We start from the raw sequence: 26,478 nt of genomic DNA, 5'->3' as shown, positions 1-26,478 counted from the left end.
AGCTGTTTTTGTTGCAACACCACTCCCACTAGTAATAATAATAATGTGAGTGGGCTCATGTCTGGGCATCTAAGAAACACATTTTTATCAATTCCAGCTAACACATGGATACAGTGTCCATGCAATACAATGTACATGGTACACAGTAAATTGTACACGGTACAAATGTGAAGGCTTTAGCTGACAGCTAACTGTGCATTGATTTACACTTTATTACTGAAGGTTCTCTGTAGCTTCATTGAGACTATGTTCCTTTCCGTGCTTCCTCTCTGAGCTTCTGAATAAGGATAGGGGAGAATGAACTTCCTGAATCATTCACTTCACTACAAAGAAATGCATTGTTTTCTGACCAAAGAAGCCTATCCATCAGTAAACAGTTTGTGTGGGAGCCTCTGAAGAGTCTTCTAGGAGGATAGCTTATTCTCCCAGATCTATTTGTCTAATGAAGTGGATCATGTGATAAATGTGCATAATGAGTTTTCTCAGTTGCCAGTGGAAATCCTAGCAGATAAAACACTAAATCTCACAGGCATCACTGGATGCATAACAAGCTGATCACAGAGCGCCAAAGTCATTTGGAGAATGCTTCCTTTTCTCAACCAGAATGAAGATGCACAAAAAAGCTAATGTACTGCTGCATCTAAATTCTAAAACTTTGGCCTCACCAAATCCTATCAAGTCTAATACACAACATATACTACAACTTAAGAAAATGAACATCACAATTTGCTGTTCACCTGCCAGTTCCAATGTATGAAAGTATTACTGCCACATTGGGGGGGGGTGGGCTTTAGGGGAGCATATCCTCCCCCCCAGCATTGTGAAAAAAACTGTTTTACTCAATAACATAATTACTGAAGTATAAAATAAGATACCACACTTGAACAACACGTAGCTCCGCTTTAAATCACTGACCAAAGCTGAGGAAATAACATTACTGACATTTAATTCTGGTTCCTGTTATCTCCAATAGCAGGTGATGTGAAAGACTACTTCAGGTCACCCCCAGCTGACCCATTTATTGAGCATTCGTGATTTCCCTCCAGGTAAATAAGATGACATTTGGCTATTGAAGGAGCATTCATTCCGATTTGTTTGTGAGGTGGTTAGATGACATTGCATCAAAGCAGTGTTGTTATCTCTCACACTTTCCAGTGCATTTCCCATCACTTTCCTTATCACAAGAAGTATGATCTTTTGAGGAAGCAGGTTTGTTGCACAACTATGATTGAGCAACCTGAATTTGCCAGTATGTGACAGAATCTGACCTGAAAATAGTATATTCGGAAGTGCCCTCAGACACAGAAGAGTCATTGACAAAGCAGACAATGGACAAGGATGGACAAATAGTCTGATCTGGTGATAAAATAGCTGCTGTGTTCCTTTGATTTAGAAAACCACATATGAAGTTAAGAGACCTAGCGGCTTATTAAGTATTATTTCTAGCATTACAATACTTCTCTTAGGCTGCCATTCTATGCCTACTCATGTGGGAGTAAGTCCTATTAAACTCAATGTGGCTTAATCCTGAGTAGTCATGTGCAAGATTGTGCAGTTAATTTTTTTTGACTGCATATAAGTAGCTAACTAGCTGAGGGCCAGATTTTGCCCTGGCATGGTTCCAAAGAAGTACAGAATTACATCTGGAATTAATTACACCATGGCTTCGTGAAGTAAGGCTCTACTTCTGCAGAAGTTACACAATGTTTAATGTTACATTTGGAAAAGCTATACTTTTTTCACTGAGCTGTGGAAAAGAATCCTTTCTGTTCTATGTGGGCTAAATAAGGAGTCTGTTCTAAAAATAGTCACTCATATTGGTCTAGTTATAGCAAGAGTTATAATCGTTTACAGATCTGTGAGGATCAAGTTCAAGTGAGGACATTCAAGCAGAGAGGAACGAATTTGCATTTAATGGAGAAGCCATGTTCTTGTTTGCTCATTAGCAGAACTGAAATTATCTTAGCTCTCTGTTTAGTTTGAGATGCTAGGATTAAATACTTCAAGAAATTATATTTCATTCTGTAAAGAGATACTTCTATAAATATTGTGGAGTCAGTAAGATATGGTTGAGTAAAAACATTAACTGTAACTTTTTTTTTACAAGTGTCTATTTTGTTAAATATCCAAAGCACACATAAAAAGGAAATCAAACCATTACAATGATATAGCCTTGCCACAAATACAAATCAAAACTAAACAATAAATACATACTATGTATTCCAAGAGTGCAGAAGCTTTGGTCCTCCAGATGCTGCTGAACTACAACTTCCATCATCCCTGGCCAGCTGATGCTGATGGGAGTTGTAGTTCAGAAATATCTGGAGGGCAAAAGGTTCCACACACCTGATCTAACATGACAAATGAAAGAACAGATAAATCCATTTTCAAATTGCATATTAATAAACAATTCTGTTTTTTTCTACTGAATTTTAGATGTAGCTCAAAAAGGTACGGTAATAAATATATTAAAAGGGTGATTGTGGTCTGCTATTTATTCAATCAGAATATATGGAAAGGCACAATTCTCCGTAACATTTTAAATGTTACCCTCAAGATAAATATAACATATGCTTACATTAGAACACAGCAAAGATTAACAGTTAACTGCAGAATAAACAGTACAATTTGAGGGATGCTACTAAAACTCACACTAGGCATAATTTTATCATTTACAGCTCTGTATTCAGAGCACTGTAATCAGAAGTCCTACAAGTTGGGTGATTTGAAAAAGCTAACAGTTATTTTGCAGCAGTACACTATAGGAAACGGATCCTACTTTCGCTTAAAACATAAGCAAGAGCTAACGAGAAAAGATTCATCTAGGAAAATTAAGATATAAGAAAAACAACATAATATATGAGAGAATGTAAGAATCAATTTGCAAAAGCTGAAAATGAGCAGTAAATGAAATGTGAATCTGCACTGTGATGCCAATTTCAAGAAAGCCATTGCAGGCTTGAGACAAAAGTACTAAGAACAGAAAGATAAGAACTCATCACAATTTCTGCTTAGACTGAGATGATCTGTTCCTGCAGATTCCACAGCACTGTGGGGTCATGCAAGGTCCTCAGCATTCAAAACAGCTGAAAACACAAGTAACTGTTCATTTATTTAATTCAATAAACAAAATAGAATTTTATCATGTTTTCACTAGAAAAAACTGACCTCATTTATTAAATATTTTACTTGTTGAAACAACTGAAATATTCAAGGTTGACAGCTTTTCCATGCTCAGGGTTGCTGGACATAACACAAATTGTTTCAAAAGACATCCTTTCATACATTTTCTACCAGCATACAGAGCTGCAGCAAAAATTATGTGTTCATTGTCAGGATCTGCAATACAATCAAATACTTCATACAGTCATACCTCGGGTTGCGCTCACTGCAGGTTGCGCGTTTTCGGGATATGGACGCGCCAAACCCAGAAGTACTGGAACAGGTTACTTCCAGGTTTCGGTGCTCGCGCTTTGTGCATGAGTGCCGAATTGAATCACAGTAACTAAAATTTCGTTTGCCCACTGTTCTTCACAAATTCTGCTATTTCTCTATTCCAAATGTCACTTTATACGCTGTTGTGACATGGAGTTCACAACTATTTATTATGTATTGCATCCAAAGTCACTGAATGCAAACCAATTCCAGCTGTTAGACTTACTATGAAGGGGGAGGACCAGAACATATTAGCATGTAGGGCCTGGGGGGGGGGATTGTTCTGCCACTGCTACCACTAATAGACATTAAATGTACCATCACAAAACTGAAGTTAATCAGAACCACCAATCAAGCTATAGTTGTTAAATGTTCACACACACAATAGAGTCATTACAGAGCCAGCTATCAAAACAGCAAAATTTTTGTTTGCATTCCTGGTGGTCTTTTCAAAACTAATATTATTATTCCTTTCCATAAGCGCAACCCATAGATAATTAAGCATCAATCTTACACGACAATCCACAAAACTTAACCATAACTTGAAATTCTATTGCTTTGAGTACCATTCACACACACATGCTTCATTTTCTATGAAGCACACTCTACCAGTACACTCATAGCTACAAATTCAGATGAGCCTATATAAGAAAAATGAATGTTAAATAGTTGGTGGAAAAAACTACTTTCATTCTTTGACATGCTTTTATCTTCCTTTAAATGGTCCTGTGATTCATTGGAAGGAGCCTCACTAGTATATTTGATGAGAAAGATGAAACCAGACCTGAAAACATTGGAAAGAAATATCATTTTTACTTCTTTGCATCCCTATTTTTAACTTAACTTTTAAAAATCCATTAAAAGAGTATTATATATACACATACACACACTTTTAAATTGTATTTTTAAACATCATAAAGTTTGGTAGAAATTAACAGAACAGGGTCCATTTACCATGTTTGTTTCAAACTATGGCTTATCAGTTAATATTGAGAAATTAATGCTATCCTGTCCTCTTTACTTTTTGCAGACAGGGGGAAAATGATTCCTCACAAAATAATGTCCTGTTGATTCCAGCTTGGTTATATTTAAAAATTTAGCTAGATTGATTTTAACTAAATTAATTTTGTGTAATGGTTTAATTTATTTGCACCATTGTTGCTTTGTGGAGTTATGGTTTTTTTTTTACCCAAGTTTTTTTAGTGTCATGCTATTTTGTTCTTAATACTATGTACAACACAGAAGGCTATTTGGGACAGATAGGTGACTAAGAAATGACTCAATACATACATTTAGGCAGAGCTGTTTAATTTTCTTTGGTACCAGTTATTTATTCAAATTTGTAGCTGATTACTGAGGAATGTAAATGTTACTTAGCAACAGATGTCAGAAGTTATGAAGGGCAAAGGCAGAAATTCCTCATTTCAACACGAAATCTGATTAGGGCCTTTGGATATAGCATAATATGGTAAGTATCTTCTTTTCCCTATCAAATTTCTATTTTAACAGTGGCTAAGGAGCTTCAACAATGTTCATAACAAGTGTTTATGCACTGTCTACAAACTTCAGAGGCGTATGTCAACAATGATTTTTTTTAATTAAAATAATTTGTGTGACAATTTACCAATGTTTCAGCTCTAAACAGGATTTGAACACATCTGTTCAAGAAAATAAATACAGAAACAGACCATTGGTCTCTCCCTGCACCTCTGCACACTCTCCAAAAGCAGCTCACACTTTTTCCCTCCACACTGTCTGCAAGATTGCTCACACTCTCCAACTGCCCCTCTGAACACTCTCTCAAGGTGAGTGCAGTGGTAGGTAGGATTCTGACATTTTTTCCCCCTAGACACCTATTCCCATTTAATTTTTTTTCAGCCAAATGTGTAAAGTTGAACTTGCATGTGTTAAATGAACATAACATCACAGGCAGGGCCGTCTCATCATAGGGGCTGGGTGGCGCGGTGCACAAGGAGAAGGGGACAGAGGATGAGATGGTTGGACAGTGTTCTCGAAGCGACTGGCATGAGTTTGGCCAAACTGCGGGAGGCAGTGGAGGATAGGGGTGCCTGGCGTGCTCTGGTCCATGGGGTCACAAAGAGTCGGACACGACTGAACAACAACAACTGATGCTACTGCACTGCTGAGAACCCCTACTAGGTTTGGCATGTCTGTTATATCATTGCAAACCACAAGAGCCCACAGTTGGCTTATCTATGTGGCACACTAATGACCAAAAGGCCACCAACAAAACTAAGCATGTGGTAACAGTAGGTAAGTGTGCTTGTCCATCGATTACAGTGGCTGACAAAACAGCTCAAGGAAATCAAAAGGGCCATAACTCTTTCAAGCAGAATCTGAAGGTTCCACATAGCCAGTATGATTAATAGCTATTGATAGACTTGGTCTCTGTAAATTGTTCTTATCCCCTTTTAAAACCATCAAATAGTGGCTATCCCTACATCTTCCTAAGTTATTTATACATTGTAGGAAAAATACTTTATGTGACTTGAATCTCTTTCACTGAAGGACCACAAATATTGAAAGGGGGCAAGTACACAATCCATGTTCTTTACTTTGTTGTTGTTTAGTCGTTTAGTCATGTCCGACTCTTCTTGACCCCATGAACCAGAGCACGCCAGGCACTCCTGTCTTCCACTGCCTCCCGCAGTTTGGTCAGACTCATGTTGGTAGCTTCGAGAACACTGTCCAACCATCTTGTATGTTATAAACCTCTATAATGTCCAAAGCAGTGCAGCAACTTAAGCTTGCAAAGCAGTAAGCTTCAAATTGTGCACAAGAGACTGGACTATTGTTGTCAAATAATTTAACACTATTATCTTTACTAGATAAAGAATACACTTGCAGCATAACCTAAACTGCAGAAACACTTAAGATGTGGTGCTTGTATCCTTATAGAATAGTGTTGCTTTCCTTTGGTTAAGCTTGGGTCATTTCTGAGGTCTGTGCTGGAAGGGAAAGTAGACTATAAACACAACCTGACAGATATTGCTGGTTTCCAGAAAAAAATTGATTATTATTGTGACTGGAGAAACAGAAGGGTTAACATTATTAACTGGCCAAGTGAAGCGACGCTTCCCATTTGTCATTCACTCCACTGAACACTGAGATACGTGGATGTAGGGGTAATGATTAATACATTCTATTCCGGGTTTCAGGTTTGAATAATGGCTAGAGTCCCAGTTTCATCTCAAAGGAAGGGCGGGGGGGGGGGAATCAGAGTACAACAGGTATCAGACATGACGTTCCAGGTACAGTATTTCAAGTTTTTTTGACCCACATATAAATTCCCAAGCGTAAGCGTGAGGGTGTAAAACCTTCATATAGGGACTTCTGCGGAAGCAGTTCTGAGCTCCTCACCTGCGGCAACGGGCGGGGCAAAAGGAAGAGTACGGCGGTTTCCACTTCCGCAGAGCACGAGAGTAGCCCCGCCCCGTCCAATCGGGAACACGCTCAGCGGCAACCGCCCTTTTATAAGCAGAGTCCCGCGCGCCATTCATCTTTCTCTCCTCCGCACCGCCCCCCCCCCCCGCGCGAGAAGTCAAGGGGAGTGCGCGCGCAGAGACGTTACCTTAGAAGGGCCTTGAACGCCTTCTCTTCGCCCCCCACCCCATTTATGTCTGCGGCTCTGCGCCCCATAAATGTTACCGGCACCCGAGATTCCCCTTTCATCACCCCTTTTGTCCTCTGAAGCGCCCCAAAGACTCACCTTTCCCTACAGACAAGCGCTTCCGAAATGGCGGCCAAACATGGACCCTGATCATGAACAGCCCCCATCCAAGCCCCGAAGCTGCCCCGCCCATCCGCGATTCGGCATTCCCCAGGCTTCCCGCGCGGCCGAAAGCCGAGCCACCGATGCCTCCTCTAACTAAGTAGAAACCAAACTCTCGCGCTAAAGCTGGAGGTGGGAGGGGGAAAGAAAGCAACAGCCCGCCCTTCCTGCGCTTCTCGGTCGGCACCGCCAACACACCCCTTCCGTCACCCAACGGCGGTGGTTGGGTCCGTGACATCATCATCATGGCAACAACAGCTGCAGCCAAGGAACTACTGCTAAGGCGCTCCAGTGGGAAGGGAGGGCGGCTTTTGACCATGTGAAGTGTACACAATCGGCTTGGCTGGGGCGAGCTTTGCCCGGGCTTGCAGCCGCTGCTGCTGTCGCCTCGGGGCTGGAGCGTACGCGCGCGCGCACACACGTCGGGCTCCTCCTTTCCCTACTCCCATGAGTGCTCCGCCCGCTCGTCCATGCGCACGAGGAAGCGCGCGCGGCGGGCGGATGAGAGGGAGGGGGCTGCGCTCGAGCTGCGGCGGGGTGGCAGCAGCAGCAGCCGCCGCCGCCGCCTGAGGAGGCGTAAGTGCGAGGTGGGGGGGGGCGGGGAGCCCCAGCCTCGCGGTGCGCCCAACGGTCGCCCTCAGGGGCGCCTCCCCCCGCAGCGGTGAACATGTTCTCAGTGAGGGTCGTGACCGCCGACTACTACATGAGCAGCCCTCTGCCCGGCCTGGACCCCTGCCAGTCCCACTTCAGAGAGGCGCCCGTCAAGAAGGTGCCCGTCGTGAGAGTCTTCGGAGCCACCCCGGCAGGTAAGAGAGAGAGAGAGAACCTCCCAGTCGGGGGTGTAGCAGGTTCCCCCTCCTCCGCCCCATTGAGAAACCATTCGCGGCTCCGGAATCCTGCAAGCGCAGCAGCAGCAGCAGCAGCAGCCCTTTTCTCGGGTCTGCCTCCCCTTTTTGTGACTGGCTGAGTGACAGGCGCTGCCTTTCCTCCCTGCGGTGTTGGCGCGCTGCAGCGGGTGCCTCACCTACCTGCCGCCGCCACCCCTTTGGCCGCTGCGGTTGAGTGAAGTCGCCCATAGCCGGGGCCCCGCCTGGTGGCGGCGGCGGCGGCGGAGGAAAGCAGCCCCCGCCGCGGTGTGTCTGTGTATTAATTGTGTTCGCTAAGTAAGGCACGCAGGCAACGCCGGGAGAGCGCCTCCTTCCCTTGTAGGGACCGCGCCGCTGACCCCTGACAGTTGCACAGATGGGAGGTGGTCGGAGGGTGGAGAGCGCTCTACTTGCTGCTGGTGTGTCTCGGGGCACTGCTAGTGTATCCTGTGCTTGTGCTGCTGGCAGTGGATGGATACGCTCCCCTCCCGCCCCCGTGTATTACAAGTATTATAAGCCGTAATGAAATGCAGCTGTATAAACAGGGCTATTTCATACTAGCGGCAGTGCTGAGCAACAACTCATCTTGGGAGGGTTTTTATTGTTGTTGTCTGTTTTAAAGCATAACCTCCTCAGCTGTAGAATTTCCACACCTCATGTAGGAAGTTCCTGAGCGTGTTCTTATTTCATGAAAGGTTTCATTAAGCACCCACAATAGGGACATTTTCAATCAGTGGCGAAACCTGCCTTTAAATTGTCAGTCTGCAAACTTCATAAATTCGTTAGGGTGGTAAACAAGAACTGTTGGCTCCACTGCATGAGTACTATTCTAATCCCTCAGAAAATTTCTAAAACTGGTTTTCCTTTCAAAATTCATTGTTAATATATCCATATATTACTACATTCTGTTCTTTTCATTTTTCTCTACTCTGTCATCTTCCTGCACCACCAGTCCAGCTAACTACTGTTATTTGGTTTTTTAAATAATAATAATTTCCCATTACTGTTTTAACAAACCAGTTTTAGTTGATGTTCTATAAACCTTTGGTAGCCATAAAGTGACCTGGACAACTACACAGTTTGTGTTTCAACTGGGCCACATATGTATTGATAATACCACACAGTGATATTGATTGCATGGTGAAAGACTGGACTTACACAAGAAAAGGACACAATAGTTCAGACTTAGGCCAAATACAGTATTGTAATGAATAAGAAGGAAGTAGGTTGACAATATATGCTAGTGTAAAACATTAATAGCTTTTCTATTATTCTTTGCTTGTGTTTAGTATCCTACATATTATTGACAGAAGTTAATATAGCACGTTATTTTCACCTACTTTTTAAAATCAGTTTTCAGACTAATTTTATGAAGGGAGAATATTTGAGTGTTATGTAAACTGAGTAATTGTTTTCATAATTCATAAGTATGAAGGAAGCTGTGGAAGCAGCATGGTTTTTATGCATTAAATGTACCGGTAGCTTCTTGTATAGCAGTGTGGTTCCCCACCCACCCACCCAAGTACTCAGATCAATTATGATGTGTACTTTTGGAAATTTTTACACACCCATCCACAGCAGCAGTGAACATCCCTGCATACCCAGTGCAGAGAATGGGGAGGAGAAGCAATATATGTCCTGTGTAAGCCCAACAAAAAACATTAAAAACATCCTCCTTTTCTACTGAATTCTCTACAATTCATGGGCAACTTGTGAGATGGAGAGGATATTTTATTTCCTTCCCACTGGACTTTTACAAAAGGGAAAAAAACAGTACTTCAGTGCCTTCTAGGAATGCCCAGAAAGCACCTTTCTGTTCTTTGCATATGCCACAGGGCATGAGAGAAGGGAGGCAACCACAAGTGATGACTGACAACAAGCCAAGATAAAAATTGTCCACCCCTGTATGACAATGGAACATACTACAGCAAAGCCCCTCCCCCTGCACAATGTAGCATAAAGAGTAATTGAATAAAATTCCCTGAAAACATGGTATGCACTTTTAAATGGCCTGTGGAATAAGGTGTTCTTTACTTCTAAAAGGTTTAAAGATTAGCCTGATACATCTCCTTGAGAGAGCTACAGAATGGAAAAAGATTTGAGCAGTACTTCTCAACATCCTTAAAGCTGCCTGCTATACAATCTTACTTGGGAATAAGCCAAATAATATTCAAAGTGAATTCAGTGGAAGTTACTTTCAGTAAATCTGCATAAGAATGGAGTGGAAGTCTCACTGAAATTGAACAGAATTTTCATATAATAACTGCATATCTGGCAGTACAAAAATTGTCAAGTTACTATTTTGTCATTGTACCATGCCTCAATATACCTGTATTATATAGCCGTGCTACCGTGTTTCTCATAATATAAGACGTGCCTATAATATAAGCCATGGCAGGATTTTGAAGCAATCCAAAAATATAAGACATACCCCGAAAATAAGCCGCCTGGAGCCACGTGCCAGCGGGACGCAGCAAGAGCCGCCTCCTCCTCCTGCTGGCTTCCGGAGGCTCGGGGCGCTCAGTGCAGCGCTGCTGGGCGCCGACCCGGCAAGCCGCCTCCTCCCCCTCCTGCCGCCGCGGCTCGGGGCGCTCCGTGCGGCGCTGCTGGGCGCCGACCCGGCAAGCCGCCTCCTCCCCCTCCTGCCGGCGCGTCTCGGGGCGCTCCGTGCGGCGCTGCTGGGCGCCGACCCGGCAAGCCGCCTCCTCCCCCTCCTGCCGCCGTGGCTCGGGGCGCTCCGTGCGGCGCTGCTGGGCGCCGACCCGGCAAGCCGCCTCCTCCCCCTCCTGCCGCCGCGTCTCGGGGCGCTCCGTGCGGCGCTGCTGGGCGCCGACCCGGCAAGCCGCCTCCTCCCCCTCCTGCCGCCGCGGCTCGGGGCGCTCCGTGCGGCGCTGCTGGGCGTCGACCCGGCAAGCCGCCTCCTCCCCCTCCTGCCGCCGCGGCTCGGGGCGCTCCGTGCGGCGCTGCTGGGCGCCGACCCGGCAAGCCGCCTCCTCCCCCTCCTGCCGCCGCGTCTCGGGGCGCTCCGTGCGGCGCTGCTGGGCGCCGACCCGGCAAGCCGCCTCCTCCCCCTCCTGCCGCCGCGTCTCGGGGCGCTCCGTTACGCGCTGCTGGGCGCCGACCCGGCAAGCCGCCTCCTCGCCCTCCTGCCGCCGCGTCTTGGGGCGCTCCGTGCGGCGCTGCTGGGCGCCAACCCGGCAAGCCGCCTCCTCGCCCTCCTGCCGCCGCGTCTCGGGGCGCTCCGTGCGGCGCTGCTGGGCGCCGACCCGGCAAGCCGCTTCCTCCTCCTCCTGTCGCGGCTCAGGGTGCTCCGCATGGCGCTGCTGGGCACTTTGCCAGTACTTCAGCAGCAGCACCAACAGCCAGTTCCGGGCGCCAAGCCGCAGCAGGAAGAGGAGGAGGCTTGCCAGGTCGGCGCCCACCGCCCCGAGCCTCCGGGAGTCAGCAGGAGGAGGAGGTGGCCTGCCGGGTCGGCGCCAAGCAGGGCCGTGTGCCCGCCCCAAGACAGCTGGACCAAGCAGCAGCAACACCGGCCGCGGCAAGAGGAGGCAGGTGCCCAGAACTATACAGTACTTAATTAAAAAAAAATAAGACACCCCCGAAAATAAGCCATAAGCTTATTTTCTTAAGTAAAATAAATATAAGACGGTGTCTTATTTTATGAGAAACACGGTATTGTAACCTTGTCTTTGGAAGACAATCTTACTTGGCTACGAGTGATCACCAAAGAAGAAGAAGATTTAAAAATCTACAGCTAATGCGTTGTTATCAAAGTTTCATGTCTCATCAATTTAGTGTTCCCATGACTTGCATAAGATCCAACATGACAACAGTGACCAGAGTATTCTTACAAATGAGTCCCCTGAATACATCAACCCACAACCTTTTTTTACTAGTCTCTGTTGACTAGTCTTTGTAAGACATTGCTGATGGGGGGGCAGCTCTTCCAATTTACAAAATTTTCCCTGCCTAGTTGTAGGGCAGTGGTCATTTAAAGAACTGCAGTACCAGTTTCTTTATGGAGTCCTCTGTGTACATAGCAACTAATTTTCTGTGGGATGTAGCATGCAACCTCACAGTGAAGTAATCAATATATTGCATAATATAATAGTAGAGTGATCATAGCCGGATAGGGGATTTATACATGAACTACTCGATTTGAATTTTGGTAAATACATTGTTTGCATTATTTAATCTTGTGCATTTCATTGGTTGGTGAGCATTTGTATTTTCACTGGATGGGAAAGAAAATGCACAGCCAACCATGTGGACAGGCTGGAGAGAAGTATTATCATTGTTGCTTCTTAATTTTGTATGCAGACTGACACTGGAAAGTTTCCATTTGACAACCTTATTGCCTTTAACAGGAAAATGAGCTAACCTCTAATGGGGAGTAATGAGGAGAATACCAAATACCTACTGAATGTCCCTACTACAAAGGCAAATTCTTCAGCAAGATTTTAGCTCAAAATCTTTGCAGAGGCAAATTATTCAGCAAATTTTATCTCAAAAACATTGTAAGGCCTAAAAATATAAAAGGGCCTTTGGCTGCTGTTAGAAAGACATCAAAATGGGCACTAAGTGAAGCTTTCTGGGGAGAATATTTTCAAGCTGAGGCACATCCACTGAAAGGGTTCTTTATCCCACCATACTTCAGATTTTTATTTTATTTTATATATGTTGTTTTAAAAATATAAATATACTGCTTGACTGTTGAAAACAAAGAAAGCTCAAAGTAGTTTACAAAATATAAAATAAAACATTAAAATTATTGCTAAAAACTATTACAGTCATACCTCAAGTTGAACGGAATTCGTTCCGGAAGTCCATTCAACTTCCAAAGCATTCAGAAACCAAGGCGCTGCTTCCGATTGGCTGCCGGGAGCTCCTGCAGCCAATTGGAAGCCGTGTCGGATGTTTGGGTTCCAAAGAACTTTCACAAACTGGAACACTCACTTCGGGAGCCAAAACATTCGACTCACAAGGTGTTTGGAATCCAAGGTATGACTGTACAGTATAAACAACTATTTAAAAATATTCAGAAGATGATTAAAGTCAACAATAGCTAAAAATATATAAAACACATATACCTACTTGTCTGACTAAGCATACCTAAACAAAAATGTTTTAAGTAGACAATGAAAAGACTATAGCAAATATTCCTGCCTAATGTTAATAGGCAGGGCATTCCAACATGTTTGTGCCACCATGCTAAAAGATCAATTTTTTTTGGTGAGTGCTGAATGAGTATTATGTGCCCTGTAGCAGTGCCTGTTCTACAGATCAAAGTGATTGTGTGAGCATATATGTGGTAAAGCAATCCTGTAAGTAAACAGGAGGGCTGGGCCATATCTGGTTTTCAACATTGTGACATATCATCAGCTAAACATCACAATATATTCATATATCATGATCTCTGAAATAAGGATGGAACTGTGTAGAGGCAAACCCGGGTCCCAATTTGGTAAGGGCTTTATCTACTAATAGTAAATCCATAAACTTGGCCCAGTAGCAAATGAACACCCAGATCACAGAACAGAAGAATGTCTCACTCCTGTCAGCAACTGTGCTGCAGCATTCTGCACTGACTGTAGCCCCTAGATTGACCACAAGTGAAGCCCCACAAGTGCAACTCCTAGATTGATCACAAGTGCATTGCAGTAAACCAGATATTTGAAGATGGCTGTCATATCTCCTCTCAGTCTCTTCTTTTACGGGCTAAAGATACCCAGCTCCTTCAACTGTTCCTCATAAGGCTTGGTTTCCAGACCCTTGATCATCTTGGTTGTCCTCCTCTGCACACTTCTTTCTGACTTTATGCTATTCAATATGTCTAGAGTCTAGACACCTGTATAGTGCAAAGAGCATAAAACCTTTTTATGTCCTGTATAGCACTTGACACATTAGCAACAAACGCCTTCTAGTAGCAGTAGGATGAGAATGTTAAGGGACAAGGGTAGCAAAGGCCTGCTGGTAGCTACTCTGAGGTACGGGGACAAACAACAGTCCTGATGAAGAGGGAATTTTGTCCCATCAGCTGCTGCCCTCCCTGCACAGCAGGGTCAAGAAAGTAAAGGGACTTATTTTCTTGAAGATCCACTGTATTAGGGGAAGACGGGGATAAGAACCACATATTCCATAACTAATCCAGTGCAATACCTAGAAAGGGAAATACATGTCTTAGATTACTGTATTTTCTTATATGTGGAACTGCCATTGAAAATGGTCTGAAAAATTAAGGTGCCTCCAAACCAGGCAGTAAGGTTTTTTACAGGGACTGGTTAACATGACCGAATTACATCAGTACTTCTTCATTTGCACTGACTTCGACTCTGTTTCCAGGTCCAATTCAATCATCTGAGGCCCTTTTTCATGTGCCTCCTCCACAAGAAGTCTGTAGGGCATCAACACGAGAACAGGCCTTTTCTGCAGTGGCTCCCCGTTTGTGGAATGCTCTTCCCAGGGAGGCACAGAAATTTTAATAATAATAATTCAAAGTGCTGATTTAACCTTTAAAGTTCTAAATAGCTTTGGCAAGGTGACTTGAATTATCTCCTCCCATATATAGGCTACTTAGCCAGATTCTGAAGGACCTTTTCCAGGTGCCCTCACTAAATGATATGCAACTGGTGGTTACTGGAGGGTGTGCGTTTTGGGCAGTGGCACTCCAGTTGTTGAATCCCTCTCCAGAAATTCTTGCCCAGTACCCAGTTGAATATTTTTTTTTTGTTTGAATCATGTTTTAATGAAATATCAAATATATTTGTGTTGTATCTTCATTGGTTTTGGAAAAGTCAGGTAAATGCTGAAGTGTTCATTTACGTAGGAGAAAAGATTTTCTTTCCAGGATTACTATGTTATATTGGACACAATTAAATAATGGAAACATGAGCATCAAATACATTGCTGCACCAATTATATGTTTGCATGTGTATGTAAAGCATTTTACATGTACATCTAAAAATGTAACTAGTGTTTGCAGCAAATATATGCTTCCACTGTACATATGATATGGCTGTATACGCCAGGGAGCTGAAGTTGGCCTCAGCTGGTCTCTCCTCCCACCACATGCTGGTAAACATAAATTTACTGTTGTATAATATAGAAGTAGCCCTCGGTGTTGCTTTTACTGGTTTAATACTATTTTCATATAATAAGAAAGTAAAAAAGATTAACTAGCTTGTAATAGAAATGTGTATTCCAGTTTCATAATTTATAATAAGAAATAAGCAAGTAGAGAAAAGTAGTTTTAAATTCTTGAGCAAATGGTACTATATTCAATATTTGCTTTATCTTTGGCTTGCATTTTATTATCAGTCATTTGGCCTATGTATAAATCCTATGCATGACAAAAAAACACTAAATTGGTAGAATGCTATACTTTGCTTTTACCAAACTGCAGCCACATGCCAAAGGAGTTTTATTTATTTTTTGTTACATTGCTAACTTGCCTTCACTCAAGGTTTGGGTAGTATAAGGGTAAAGGTAAAGGGACCCCTGACCATTAGGTCCAGTCGCAGACGACTCTGGGGTTGCGGCGCTCATCTCGCTTTATTGGCCGAGGGAGCCGGCGTACAGCTTCCGGATCATGTTTGGGTAGTATATGAGGTCAATTCCCTCTCTCTCCTCCCCCCCCCCTTTTAAGCAGTGTGAATGGCCTGATTCTTGATTCTGTGGTCAAGACTTTTCTGAAACTTTTTCTCCAAATCTCTTACACTGAATTTTTATTTGCCTCTTTGTTTCTAGAACAAAAAAATATTGATTCCTCACTCCAGTCATGATTTTCAGCTATACATATAAAGTTCTGGATTGTAGTTTAGGAGAGAATCAAAACTCTTAGCACCTCAGATATTCCCACCCCCAGCCCTACAGGGAGTACTACTATAATTGCTGTTTACTTACGGGGGTGGGGGGTGGGGAACGGATCCCTTGATACCAAGTAGCAGCCACAACAAGGAAATGCTTTAAAATCTTGTGATTTCAGGTCATTCCTATTATTTTGCTAACATGTCTTAGATGTTTATCTTAATGGTTATAGTTTGATTGATTAGATTCATACACTGCCTTTTTGTCAGTACAGTGTACAATTTTGGAATTGTTCAGTTTTACAGTTCTCCCACCCACTCACCTGCAGATAAGGTAAAGCAAACAAACACAAACAACCCCGCCCTCATCCCTTTTTCATTCTCATGGAGCTGATTATATCTGTTGGTCCTGTGGGGGGGAAGGAACAGACTCGCTGGCACATATACATATGGTAACATTTTCCTGCAGTGGGGAGGGAATTCTCAAGTGCCTGATAGCAAATTTGGATTTTTCCAAAATCTGTGATAGTCTCATGGAATTAAACAGGAAAATTGAGTATATGAGCAATAATTTTTCTATGTATGTATCTATGAGGTCTTTTTGTATATGAAATTCCCTGACCTACTCTGTTGATATACTGGACAGACTAATTTTGTTTTAATTAGGTTTATGCATATATGTTTTCCGTGTGGTGTAGTGGTTAAGAGCGGTAGACTCATAATCTGGGGAACCGGGTTTGTGTCTCCACTCCTCCACATGCAGCTGCTGGGTGACCTTGGGCTAGTCACACTTCTTTGAAGTCTCTCAGCCCCACTCACCTCACAGAGTGTTTGTTGTGGGGGAGGAAGGGAAAGGAGAATGTTAGCCGCTTTGAGACTCCTTCGGGTAGTGAAAAGCGGGATATCAAATCCAAACTCTTCTTCTTCTTCTTCTTCTTCTTCTTCTTCTTCTTCTTCTTCGCTTCCTAATAAGGAAAATATGATAATTTTCCTTTGAAATAACATGGCATAAAAATACATAAACTTATATTCATGTATTTTCCCTATACAGTTAAAATATATAGTAGTGCCATTGAAAAGTATTATATATAACTAAGTCAGGTGTATTAGTTTCATTGGTCTACTCCAAATAATGCCACCCATAGCCATACAAAGATGTTTTGCCAAACAATCAGAGCAGCATCCATATCTCTCCATCTTGTGAATTAACAGATAAACAGGGACCACATAGCCAAGAAGCCATGTTTTTGTATTCTTCCTTCACTAGTTTACATTGCTGAGTTAATTTTTCATCCAAGTAGAAAATGTTTCCAGCCTTTGAGTTTTGCACTATTTCCATAAGCGCTGCAAGGAACACTTTGAAGATTAAGTCCTTGCATAATGATTATTTGGTTCCCCTCCCCTGCAAAAAAGTGAGGGCCCAATCTAATTGAATGGACTGCTACTCTGTTTCCTAGTACAACCTGACTGAGAAAACGTGCCACTTGACTCTCAGGCCAAAATTACCGTATGCCATGTTGAAGTCCTACCCAATCAGGACAATTTAATATTTTTTCCAGACATACATTTCTTTCCTTTAGCCTTTTAACAAGGGATCGAAGTTTCTCACCTCATTTGTAAAATAATTTTAGTTATAATGATACCAATGTATTGAAATCTGCTCAATTTCAAAGTCAAGTATGAAATGGATTTTGCAAGTGCTTCTGCACTAAAAGTGATAAATTTATACAAAAGATAACGAAGTTTGCATAATTATTTTTAAACTAACTACCTTCTGGAAGCAGTCTAATTGGCCTCAGTGCTGAAAATGTCAGTACGGAGTTCAAAGTGTTAATAGCACATAATCAGCAAAAAGACAGGTTGGTAATACGTTTCTTACCATTTATGTTTATACTTTGAAATCCAGAAGCCACTTTATGTTTTTGAACTAATGCCTCTATTGCAGTTGCAAAGAGGATTTGGGACATTAGACATCCTTGTTTGGTGCTCTAGGTCTGTTAGAATGAATAAGAAGGATTGTAAATTTTGCATTGCTAGAAATTTCATAGAAACAAACAAAAATACTATTGTGTAGACTTCAAAGCTGATGAAAAACAGGCCACACAGTGAAGCTGCTTCTGTGACATATCCAGCTTGTTTAAGGTGTTCATATCTCACGTATACTCATGAATCTATGTTTATAGGTTACTTTCAATAGAATTAATTTGGGTTTTTATTATTTGCCTTAAAAGTTAATCATATTAATTGTTCGTTCTTTTGGCAAATAGGTTTGACAACTTTCTGGATTCTTCCAGTTTTATGATTCTCAAATATTGGTATCTGGTCCTCTAGGTCAGAAGACTTGCCTCCATTTACATGGTATTTTCCCTTACCTATATGTGCCATATGATGGTTATGGGCAGCTGGCAGAACATTATCTGCGTCATTTGGCATTCAGCATTGACCGAGCACTGAATGTAGCTTTAGGAAATCCATCCTCTTCTGTTCAGCATGTATTCAAAGTGTCACTAGTCTATGGAATGTAAGTATTACTTTATTATCCCTTTTTAATTTGGTGGGTTGTGGGGTGTGAGTTGCTGTTGACAAAATTTTAAGAAACTTATAAGATATTCAGGTTATAAAGCACTGTTAGTTAATAAAGGATTTAAAATCATAGAATTGTAGAGTTGAAAGGGATCCTGAGAATCATCTAGTCCAACATCCTTAAATGCAAGACTCTCAACTAAAGTATCCATGACAGATGGCCATCCAACCTCTGCTTAAAACCTCCAATGAAGGAAATCTACAACCTCCTGGGGGAGTATGTTGCACTCTCAAACAATTCTTATTGTCAGAAAGCTCTTCCCAATGTTTAGTCAGAATCTTCCTTCTTGTAACTTGAAGAAAGGTGTATTAAAAATACTTCTGCAAAGGCTTTGAGTTGACAGTATTTGTTAATATCCTTATACACAAAACAGAACAACTTTCCCCCTCCCAGTAAGTCATTTCAACTCCCACTCTCTCACCACTTTAGTTGCCCTTTTGATGTCATGTAAATTTGATGTCCTGAGTTTAATTCAACCCCAACTTTTCTTTCTCTGAAGATTTTTTTTTTAAGTGGGCTATAAATTTATTAAACAAAATAATTAAATATTGACTGCACAGGTTTCCAGTACACTTGTGCTATATTCTTTAACTTATACTATATTTTTGATAAGCTTTTGTAATATTTCCTGGATAGTTTGAGAACCATATGCAAAAGATTTGTTTTAAAGCCATCTAAGATTGTCTTAGTAAGCAAGTCCTGTGATTCACTCTGGTCCATTTACTACATAGTTTTTGGATGATAAAATGCCCCTCATATACTGTAGGGACTAGCAAACAGCCATAATTATGATGCACAGAGGATTTCCAAATCTGCAGCTTAGTGAAAGGTCTAAAGTGCTGAACTGCCATTTACTACAATAGGGTTGTTCAGCATACAGATCATGAGACAAACAATAACATTACACCTTACTGAATATTTGTTTTCCAGACCTTTTTATGGTTACTATGAAAAAGAAAGACAATTTATGAAGATCTACCTTTATAATCCTGCTATGGTGAAAAGGTAATGTAGTAAAACTATGATGTGTCTACTTTAGAAAATAACACTTTCCATTACCTCTCAATATTGCACTCTGCCAGAGGGGTTGCCTTTAAAGACAATTTAGAAGCTGCTGCTTCTAATTCTAATCTGTGGATCACTGGTGGCTCCTGGATCATAGTTTGGGAACTTCTGGCTTAAACAGGTGCAAACAGCTTCTTTTAATATCTGTTCCTGCAAATATAACACATGTAAATTGGCTCTTTGGAACATGTTTTTAGTGCCTAAAAATTTGACTGTTTAGCTATAATTCTGTGTGCTAGAAAAGTATATTTTGTACTTTTGGCTTGTGTTTCAATATTGATCAGCATTATATTTATGCCAGCATTATGTTTAAACCAGCATTATGTTTAAATAACATGGTAATATGTTTCATTTCTAACTTTTTCCCATTTTAGAGTGTGTGAGCTTCTACAAGGTGGAGCCATAATGAATAAAAACTATCAACCTCATGAAGCTCATATTCCTTACCTCCTCCAGCTCTTTATAGATTACAACTTGTATGGAATGAATCTAATAAACCTGGCTGCTGTCAAGTTTAGAAAGGCGAAGAAAAAAGGTATGCAATTCCAATTCATAAACATTATTTTGCAGTTTTTGTCAAATCTCTAGAATAGACTTTGTGTGACACAAGATAGGATAATTGATTCTGCCTTTCTAATAAGTGATGTATTTTCCATACTATTCTTCACTGTTGGTATACCGTGTAATGTGTAGAGATGTAGTTTGAATTGAGGAAAGAAACACAGTACTTTCCCACATTTAGAGACAATTTATTCAGCTTGGGGTTCTCTTAGGGTTATTTTTGTGGTGATATGAAGTTAGCTGCAATATTCAGAGCTATACTGGAACTACTGCAGCCTCCTATTTAAGCATTAGCCAGCAGTCATAGATGACAAGGAATTCCATGCAGCTGAATATGGTGAATTGGTTCATTTTTCCTCTGTGCCTAGGATAGACACCAGGTAGGCAGCTAGAGGAGAGACGCCCCCTCCTCCATGCCTAGCATAGAAATGCTCCCATATGAGATGTGATGATCAATCGAGACAACCTCCCCAAACCTATGGAAACACTGGTAGAGACCTATTGGATTAGAGGCTTTAATAGACATTATAAATCGGTTCTAAGTAGTGGTTCCAGCTTTAAGATGCTGTTACACTTTTCACAATAAATGACAGACTGGATGCTATCATTGTTGTTTATTGTATTTTAGATTATTTTAGATTATGTTTATTACATGTGAAAAAGGATTAAAATACAGTAAAAAGGAATGCAGTGGGATGATTCAGCAGGCTATTAATTCTGTTTTCAGGCTAGTAATTTTCTATGCTTATTCACAAAGCTGTGCTATTTAGATTGTACAGCTGCCCTACATTTGTTGTAAGGCTGATAAGACAACAACCATCTCATGCATTAATTGAATACATGAGGAGGAAGCAGGAATACTCCTGTCAGCCCTACCCCAGATGCTGACACATTCTTTGTACATCCTTGGCATCCCAGCAGCTGCAGGAACATAGCCAGCAGGCAAAAAAGTATTTAGTACATGTATATGGGGGAGCCTCTGCCTTATGGAATCTGTCATAGGCAGTAGCAGACAGTTGGGTGTAGTGGCAGTGCTTACCCAGCAGCAGCAACCAGGAGAAGCCAGATATTTGGGAAGTTAATGTTGCTGTATCAGCTCCACTTTGGAGTTTGCACAGTGGCAACTTTCCTTCTGCCTTGTTTCTCCCACTTTCCAGAAACAAACCAGCAAAAACTGGAAATTTTTACCCCCTGGACCTTCACACCACTGATAATGAAACTGTATATGATTGAGTCAATGTGTGTACACAGAGATCTTCCCTTTCCCCTGTAGGACCTCATTAACATTTCTCAAGCTCCTCCTCCCATGAATGTCAATAATTATCTTTGAGTCTCTACCGTGACACTACTTTTCAACACTGGGAGAGCAGGTTTAGCCCTTATTTATTTTACTTATTATTTTTTTTAGAAAAAAATACATCCTGCTTTTCACTATCGAAATCTCAAAATAGCTTACAACGATAAAAATATACATTTAAAAAGTAAATTAAACCTCAGATATTTAAAACCTCAGAAATATAAACAAAGAAAATTTACCCCAACTGCTAGATTACGACCACTTCAAATTCTCTGACAGAAATGTTTGGCTCAGATTAATGTCTTCCAAAACCATACTTTTTTATCAGGCAACAGAAAACTAGTACTGTTGTGAGAGGACAGTTGAGTTATACTAATGGGCGTTTGGTTAGGGATCAATCTGTGGAACAGTATTGAGAGCAAATAAAATATGTGACCCAAGCAAATAAAAGCTAAGGCCCTGGAAGCTCAAAGTTTGTTGGAAAGTATTGAGATTTATTGGTAGGTTCTCTTCTACATATGCTACACCCAATGTTCTCTGAATCTGAAAAGGTCACATAGGGCAGACAAATGGGATTAGAGAGTTTTAAGAACATAAGACAAATCCTGCTGGATCAGAGCAAATGCCCATCTATTCCAGCATCCTGTTGGCCACAGTGGCCAACCAGGTGCCTATGAGAAGCCCACAAGCAGGACCTGAGCATAACAATAGTTTCCCTGCTTGTGTCCCTAGCAGCTGGTATTCAAAAGCCTGTACAGTAACTACTGATACTCTTGTATTGTCTCAAGCACCCTTTCTTAAACTGATTTTCCATTTATTTTTGTTATAGGATTCTGACTTCATTCACAATGCAAGTGGAATATATGAACTGTTTTGTTAAAGAAACAACAACAAAAATCATTTTCAATATAAAATGTTTAGAGTGCTAATAGTTCACAGTACCTGAAAACTTATCTACTGTTATCTGTTTGTAGGTGATGTATTAGAAGGAAGTGGATGTTACAAATACTGTTTGTCAGGACATTCTGCTACCAGAACCGTTCCTCAATGGGAAAACAATCAAATACCAAGGTTAGCATATCTGAATATGTATCTTTCTAAATAGTCTTGAGACCACTTAAAGTCTAAAAATAGTTACGCCATAAGCTTTCATGGACTGCATTCCACTTCATCAGAGGCTTGAAGTGTTACCCTAAGATACAGAAATATATGCATATTTGGGGGAAATTGTAAACAGTACAGTAATGTCAAAAGGAAAGGAAATGCTAAAAGTATAGATGTTGATAATCATGTTATTAACAGCAGCCATTGACTAAAAAATAGTTGGAAGTATACACCTCCAGGCACTGGTGAGCTAATTAACACATGAAATGTGAGAAAAAGAAATATTTGCCCCAGTTCAGTGTCTACTTACTATCACTGGTGGATTGATTCAGGACAAAGGTGGTTGGATGGAGGAAGCATAGATAGTCCCAGTTAAGCAATGGTTAAGAATATGGTTCTGACCAAACAGGATTTACTGAATACAGTAAGCCTTCAACTTAAGCATATTTCACTTGTGTGCATTCAGCTTTACACAAGTGGCAAAAAATAAAAATAAAATAAGGGGTGGGGTTCTGGGAAAAAATTATTTTGGCAATCACACTCATTGCTGAACCAAATGTGTTTTGACCATACACAATTTTGACTTCAGGCGCAATCTCTGTGTGGTAATTCACCTCTACACCACCTTGTTCATTACCCAGTTGAGGAACAACCACTTTTTGAATAAACGGACCCAAGGAAACTATTTCCAATTCCAGCATCCAGATTTAGGGACCCAGCATTTATTATAGCTATTGCAATAGGACAGAGTCACTCAGTTCAATGTGCCAGTTGAGAAGGTCTGCCCCGAGGCACTTCGGAACAAAAGTTTATATATTAGTTCAAACACAGCAAACAAAGAGTCATAAAACATCTTCGCATGCGTCAGGAAAGGTTACAGGTCATGAGAAGTAAAGCACACATGGCTGCATACTGGTATCTTCACCTCTGCATCACCTTGGAGTGGCCCTGATGTGCCCAGACCATCCAGCATTACCCTGGCAACCTAGCCTTCAGTGAGGGAAGAGCATAATAAAATCCTCTTTCTGGATCTCAGATAGCTTCAAGGATAGCTGATTTAAACTCTGGTGCTAAAACATTCTGCCATTTGTACCACTTTCGGGTAGATAAGGAGAGATGGAGTGCAGTGTAGGAATGGGGAGACTCACAAATGCAGAACACACAAAAATCAAGCCTAATACATTCTAAAAGGTTAAATACAATTAGAGTGAAACCTTGAAACATTATTAAAATAATTAAAATATACTCCTGGGGTCTCTAATTATTATATCACCTAGAATGTAACCCCTGCGTAAATTGCAGGCTTATTGTATTACTGCTTAGTTGATTATGGTAGAAGAACGGTTAATATTTCCAAATGTTGTAAATTATATTGGGCTATATTCCACCCATATATATTTTATGGTTGCCTGAATTCTATATCCCCTAAAATCTTCTGTGTTATCTGTTATCCTCAATGTCAGCCCCTTCCTTCCTTCCTTCCTTCCTTCCTTCCTTCCTTCCTTATTTATTTATTGAAATAATTCTATACCACCAGCTATACCACCATATTTTAATCATCCTTTAATTTGTAATATAATTGCAGTTCTTTGATACTGGAGGGTGTTGAACCACAGAGTACCTGTGAACTGGAAGTAGATGCAGTGGCTGCTGATATTTTAAACAGATTGGATATTGAAGGTAAACAATTTTGCTGTGTGTAATCATTTAGGACATTAACAAGTTTGTTTTTTTATGCGTGCCCCAGCTACTCCTCCAGATACTTTTATGCGTGCCCCAGCTACTCCTCCAGATACTTTGGACTGCATCTCCCATCAGCCCTAGCCTGCAGAAAAGGAAGGCTGGCATAGCCCAATGCATCTTAAGTGGTATTTAAAACCTCGATAAGTTACAGTTAACCTAGTAATTAAATATAACTGAAGGGTTATATAAACAATTGACACAAGGGGAAGGCAGGAACAGGTGGAGGGTTGCTACTCCGCTACCCTCCCAACAGTGGCATTGCTGCCACTTACTGGGAAGGTGCAGGGACAGGTATGCTAGTTGAGCCACTCTGGTACTGAAGACAGTATCCTACCTTACTCCCACAGCATGATGGTAAACAGCAGCTAGCAATGCTGCTGCTGGGAGGGTAGCAACAAACACCCCCTCACCACAGTAGTCACTTTGGGAAGGCAATTGTCTGAAAAAATTGTCAGGTTAATTCTTGCAAACAGCATAGATTGTACAGACAAGAGGTTTTGCAGTTTACATTTTAGTAAGCTTGACACTCCTGTTGAATTTGCTGTATTTTTAACTTTTTCCAGCCCAGGTTGGTCGGAATCCAGGTTTGCAAGCAATATGGGATGATGAGAAACAACGGCGTAGAGAAAACAATGAGTCTTCTCAAATTAGTCCTCCTAACTCACAAGGTAAACAGGGCAAAGTTGTTGTTGTTGTTACATATTTATTTCTCAGTCACAATTCCTGGGCAGGTACGTTTGATGGGTCAGTACTCAATTAAGCATTTGCTGCTTGTTGGGTTGTTAATTTTATTACCGCAACCAGAAAGTCAAGAAGCTTTCCCATTCTTCTAATACAGTACTGTAGTTATTAAAATAAATGGAGACAATGATAGTAAACTTTACATTCTTTATGTAAGCTGCTGCTCAAGTAAGCTGTGTCTGGTTTGTTGATTAATTTAAAAATGGTTAATCAGTCAGTGCAACAGTTTCAGGACTGCTGACACATGGTCCCATCAGATTGCCCCACTTACCAGCCTCACTTGCTGCAGTCTTCAGACCACCTTCAAAGACAGCCCCCCCCCCCCACAATGCAACACAGTAGTCCAGATGAGAAGTAACCAGAACATAGACAACTGAGGCCAGGCTACCTTTCCAGGCAAATCAGCCTAAGCTGGGCATAAACTCTCCAAACAACAGAAGCCACTTGAGACTCTTTTTTTCAAGGCTTTAGGTGTATTTCTATTCCTTTGTGAGGCATTGATCACTCCTTGGACCCATACTGTCAATCCCCTCCTAGATTTTACCAGATCTTATGGGCAACAATTGAGAGAGCATGTAAGTCAGTCCCAACACTGCAAGCATCCCATTCACAACATTGGGCTGCAGCAACTGAAAGTGATCCCACAAGCTATAATTTGATAGTGCTCTAGGATCCTACAATCATTTGCGGCATTAAGTTGTGGATGATACAAACATTTTTGAGAATGTTTGTGCAAACAGAAGAATTCCTCTGGATTTAGAGTCAGTTTTTTCGCACAGTGCCCTTCCTCTAAGTTGGAAACAGCCTTCTGTGAGTAGGAGAAGCTTAATTAGTAGAACAGCACATTTGGATATAATCAACAGATTATATTCCTTATAATATTTTTATAACTATATAAAAAGCGTGGTAAAAAGAAAACCTTTTTTAAATTTGCTCAGAGCTGCTTGAAATTCACAGACTATGTTGCTTGATCTGAGCTTAAAAGTATTAGAAAAAATACATAAAGAGAAGGGTAGTAATTGTTAATAGAATGCCTATGAAGTTTCAGTTTCTTATTTAGTATACAGTAGTCTTTTATTTGTTACTGTATTAACCATCCTGCATAACCTTTCCCCCTTAATTAAAGATCGTGGATTTGTAACTGCAACAGAAAGTGAAAAAATCTTTCAGAAGAGGCTTAAAGAAATCCTCAAGCAAAGTGATCTCTCTGTGTAAGCATTCATTTAACTGTTACTCTTGTTTTTATTTGTGAGTTGTACAGTCATTTTAAAAGGTTTTATTTATTCATTAATAAGGACATTATCTGGATCACTGGACTACAGTAATGGATCACAGGAATTCTCTGCAGAGTTGACGCTACATTCTGAGGTACAATCTCCTAAAGTTGTTCCGTGTTCACCAGCAAATATGGTAGAATTACACAGAGATAAAGAACTCGGCAAAGGTTAGTAGTATTAATACAGTTGGCTTTTAAGTCAAATACA

At 41.3% G+C, this 26,478-nt stretch overlaps 1 protein-coding gene and 1 long non-coding RNA gene across 2 annotated transcripts in view; one reads left to right on the top strand and one right to left on the bottom strand.

Moving 5' to 3' along the window:
- Positions 1-2,872: 2,872 nt before the first annotated feature.
- LOC117043676 lies at positions 2,873-7,283 on the bottom strand. The gene is made up of 2 exons (XR_004426219.1): positions 7,166-7,283; positions 2,873-4,219 (listed from the first exon to the last, which is right to left on the bottom strand). It is a non-coding gene; the product is annotated as an uncharacterized LOC117043676 (long non-coding RNA).
- A 526-nt stretch (positions 7,284-7,809) lies between these two features.
- Positions 7,810-26,478, top strand: part of REV3L (REV3 like, DNA directed polymerase zeta catalytic subunit) — a 61,981-nt gene continuing 43,312 nt past the window's right edge. The window contains exons 1-9 of the mRNA XM_033143614.1: positions 7,810-8,034; positions 18,231-18,420; positions 19,414-19,488; positions 19,923-20,083; positions 22,381-22,477; positions 24,096-24,190; positions 24,817-24,921; positions 26,121-26,205; positions 26,290-26,438. Coding sequence (XP_032999505.1) covers positions 7,896-8,034; positions 18,231-18,420; positions 19,414-19,488; positions 19,923-20,083; positions 22,381-22,477; positions 24,096-24,190; positions 24,817-24,921; positions 26,121-26,205; positions 26,290-26,438 — 1,096 coding nt within the window. The 5' untranslated portion in view covers positions 7,810-7,895. The remainder of the gene's footprint in view (positions 8,035-18,230; positions 18,421-19,413; positions 19,489-19,922; positions 20,084-22,380; positions 22,478-24,095; positions 24,191-24,816; positions 24,922-26,120; positions 26,206-26,289; positions 26,439-26,478) is intronic.

The sequence above is a fragment of the Lacerta agilis genome, chromosome 3 (assembly GCF_009819535.1).
Source record: "Lacerta agilis isolate rLacAgi1 chromosome 3, rLacAgi1.pri, whole genome shotgun sequence".
Classification (NCBI taxonomy): Eukaryota; Metazoa; Chordata; class Lepidosauria; order Squamata; family Lacertidae; genus Lacerta; species Lacerta agilis.
Note: the sequence above shows the minus strand (reverse complement) of the source record. Positions and strands in the feature narration are given on the sequence as shown.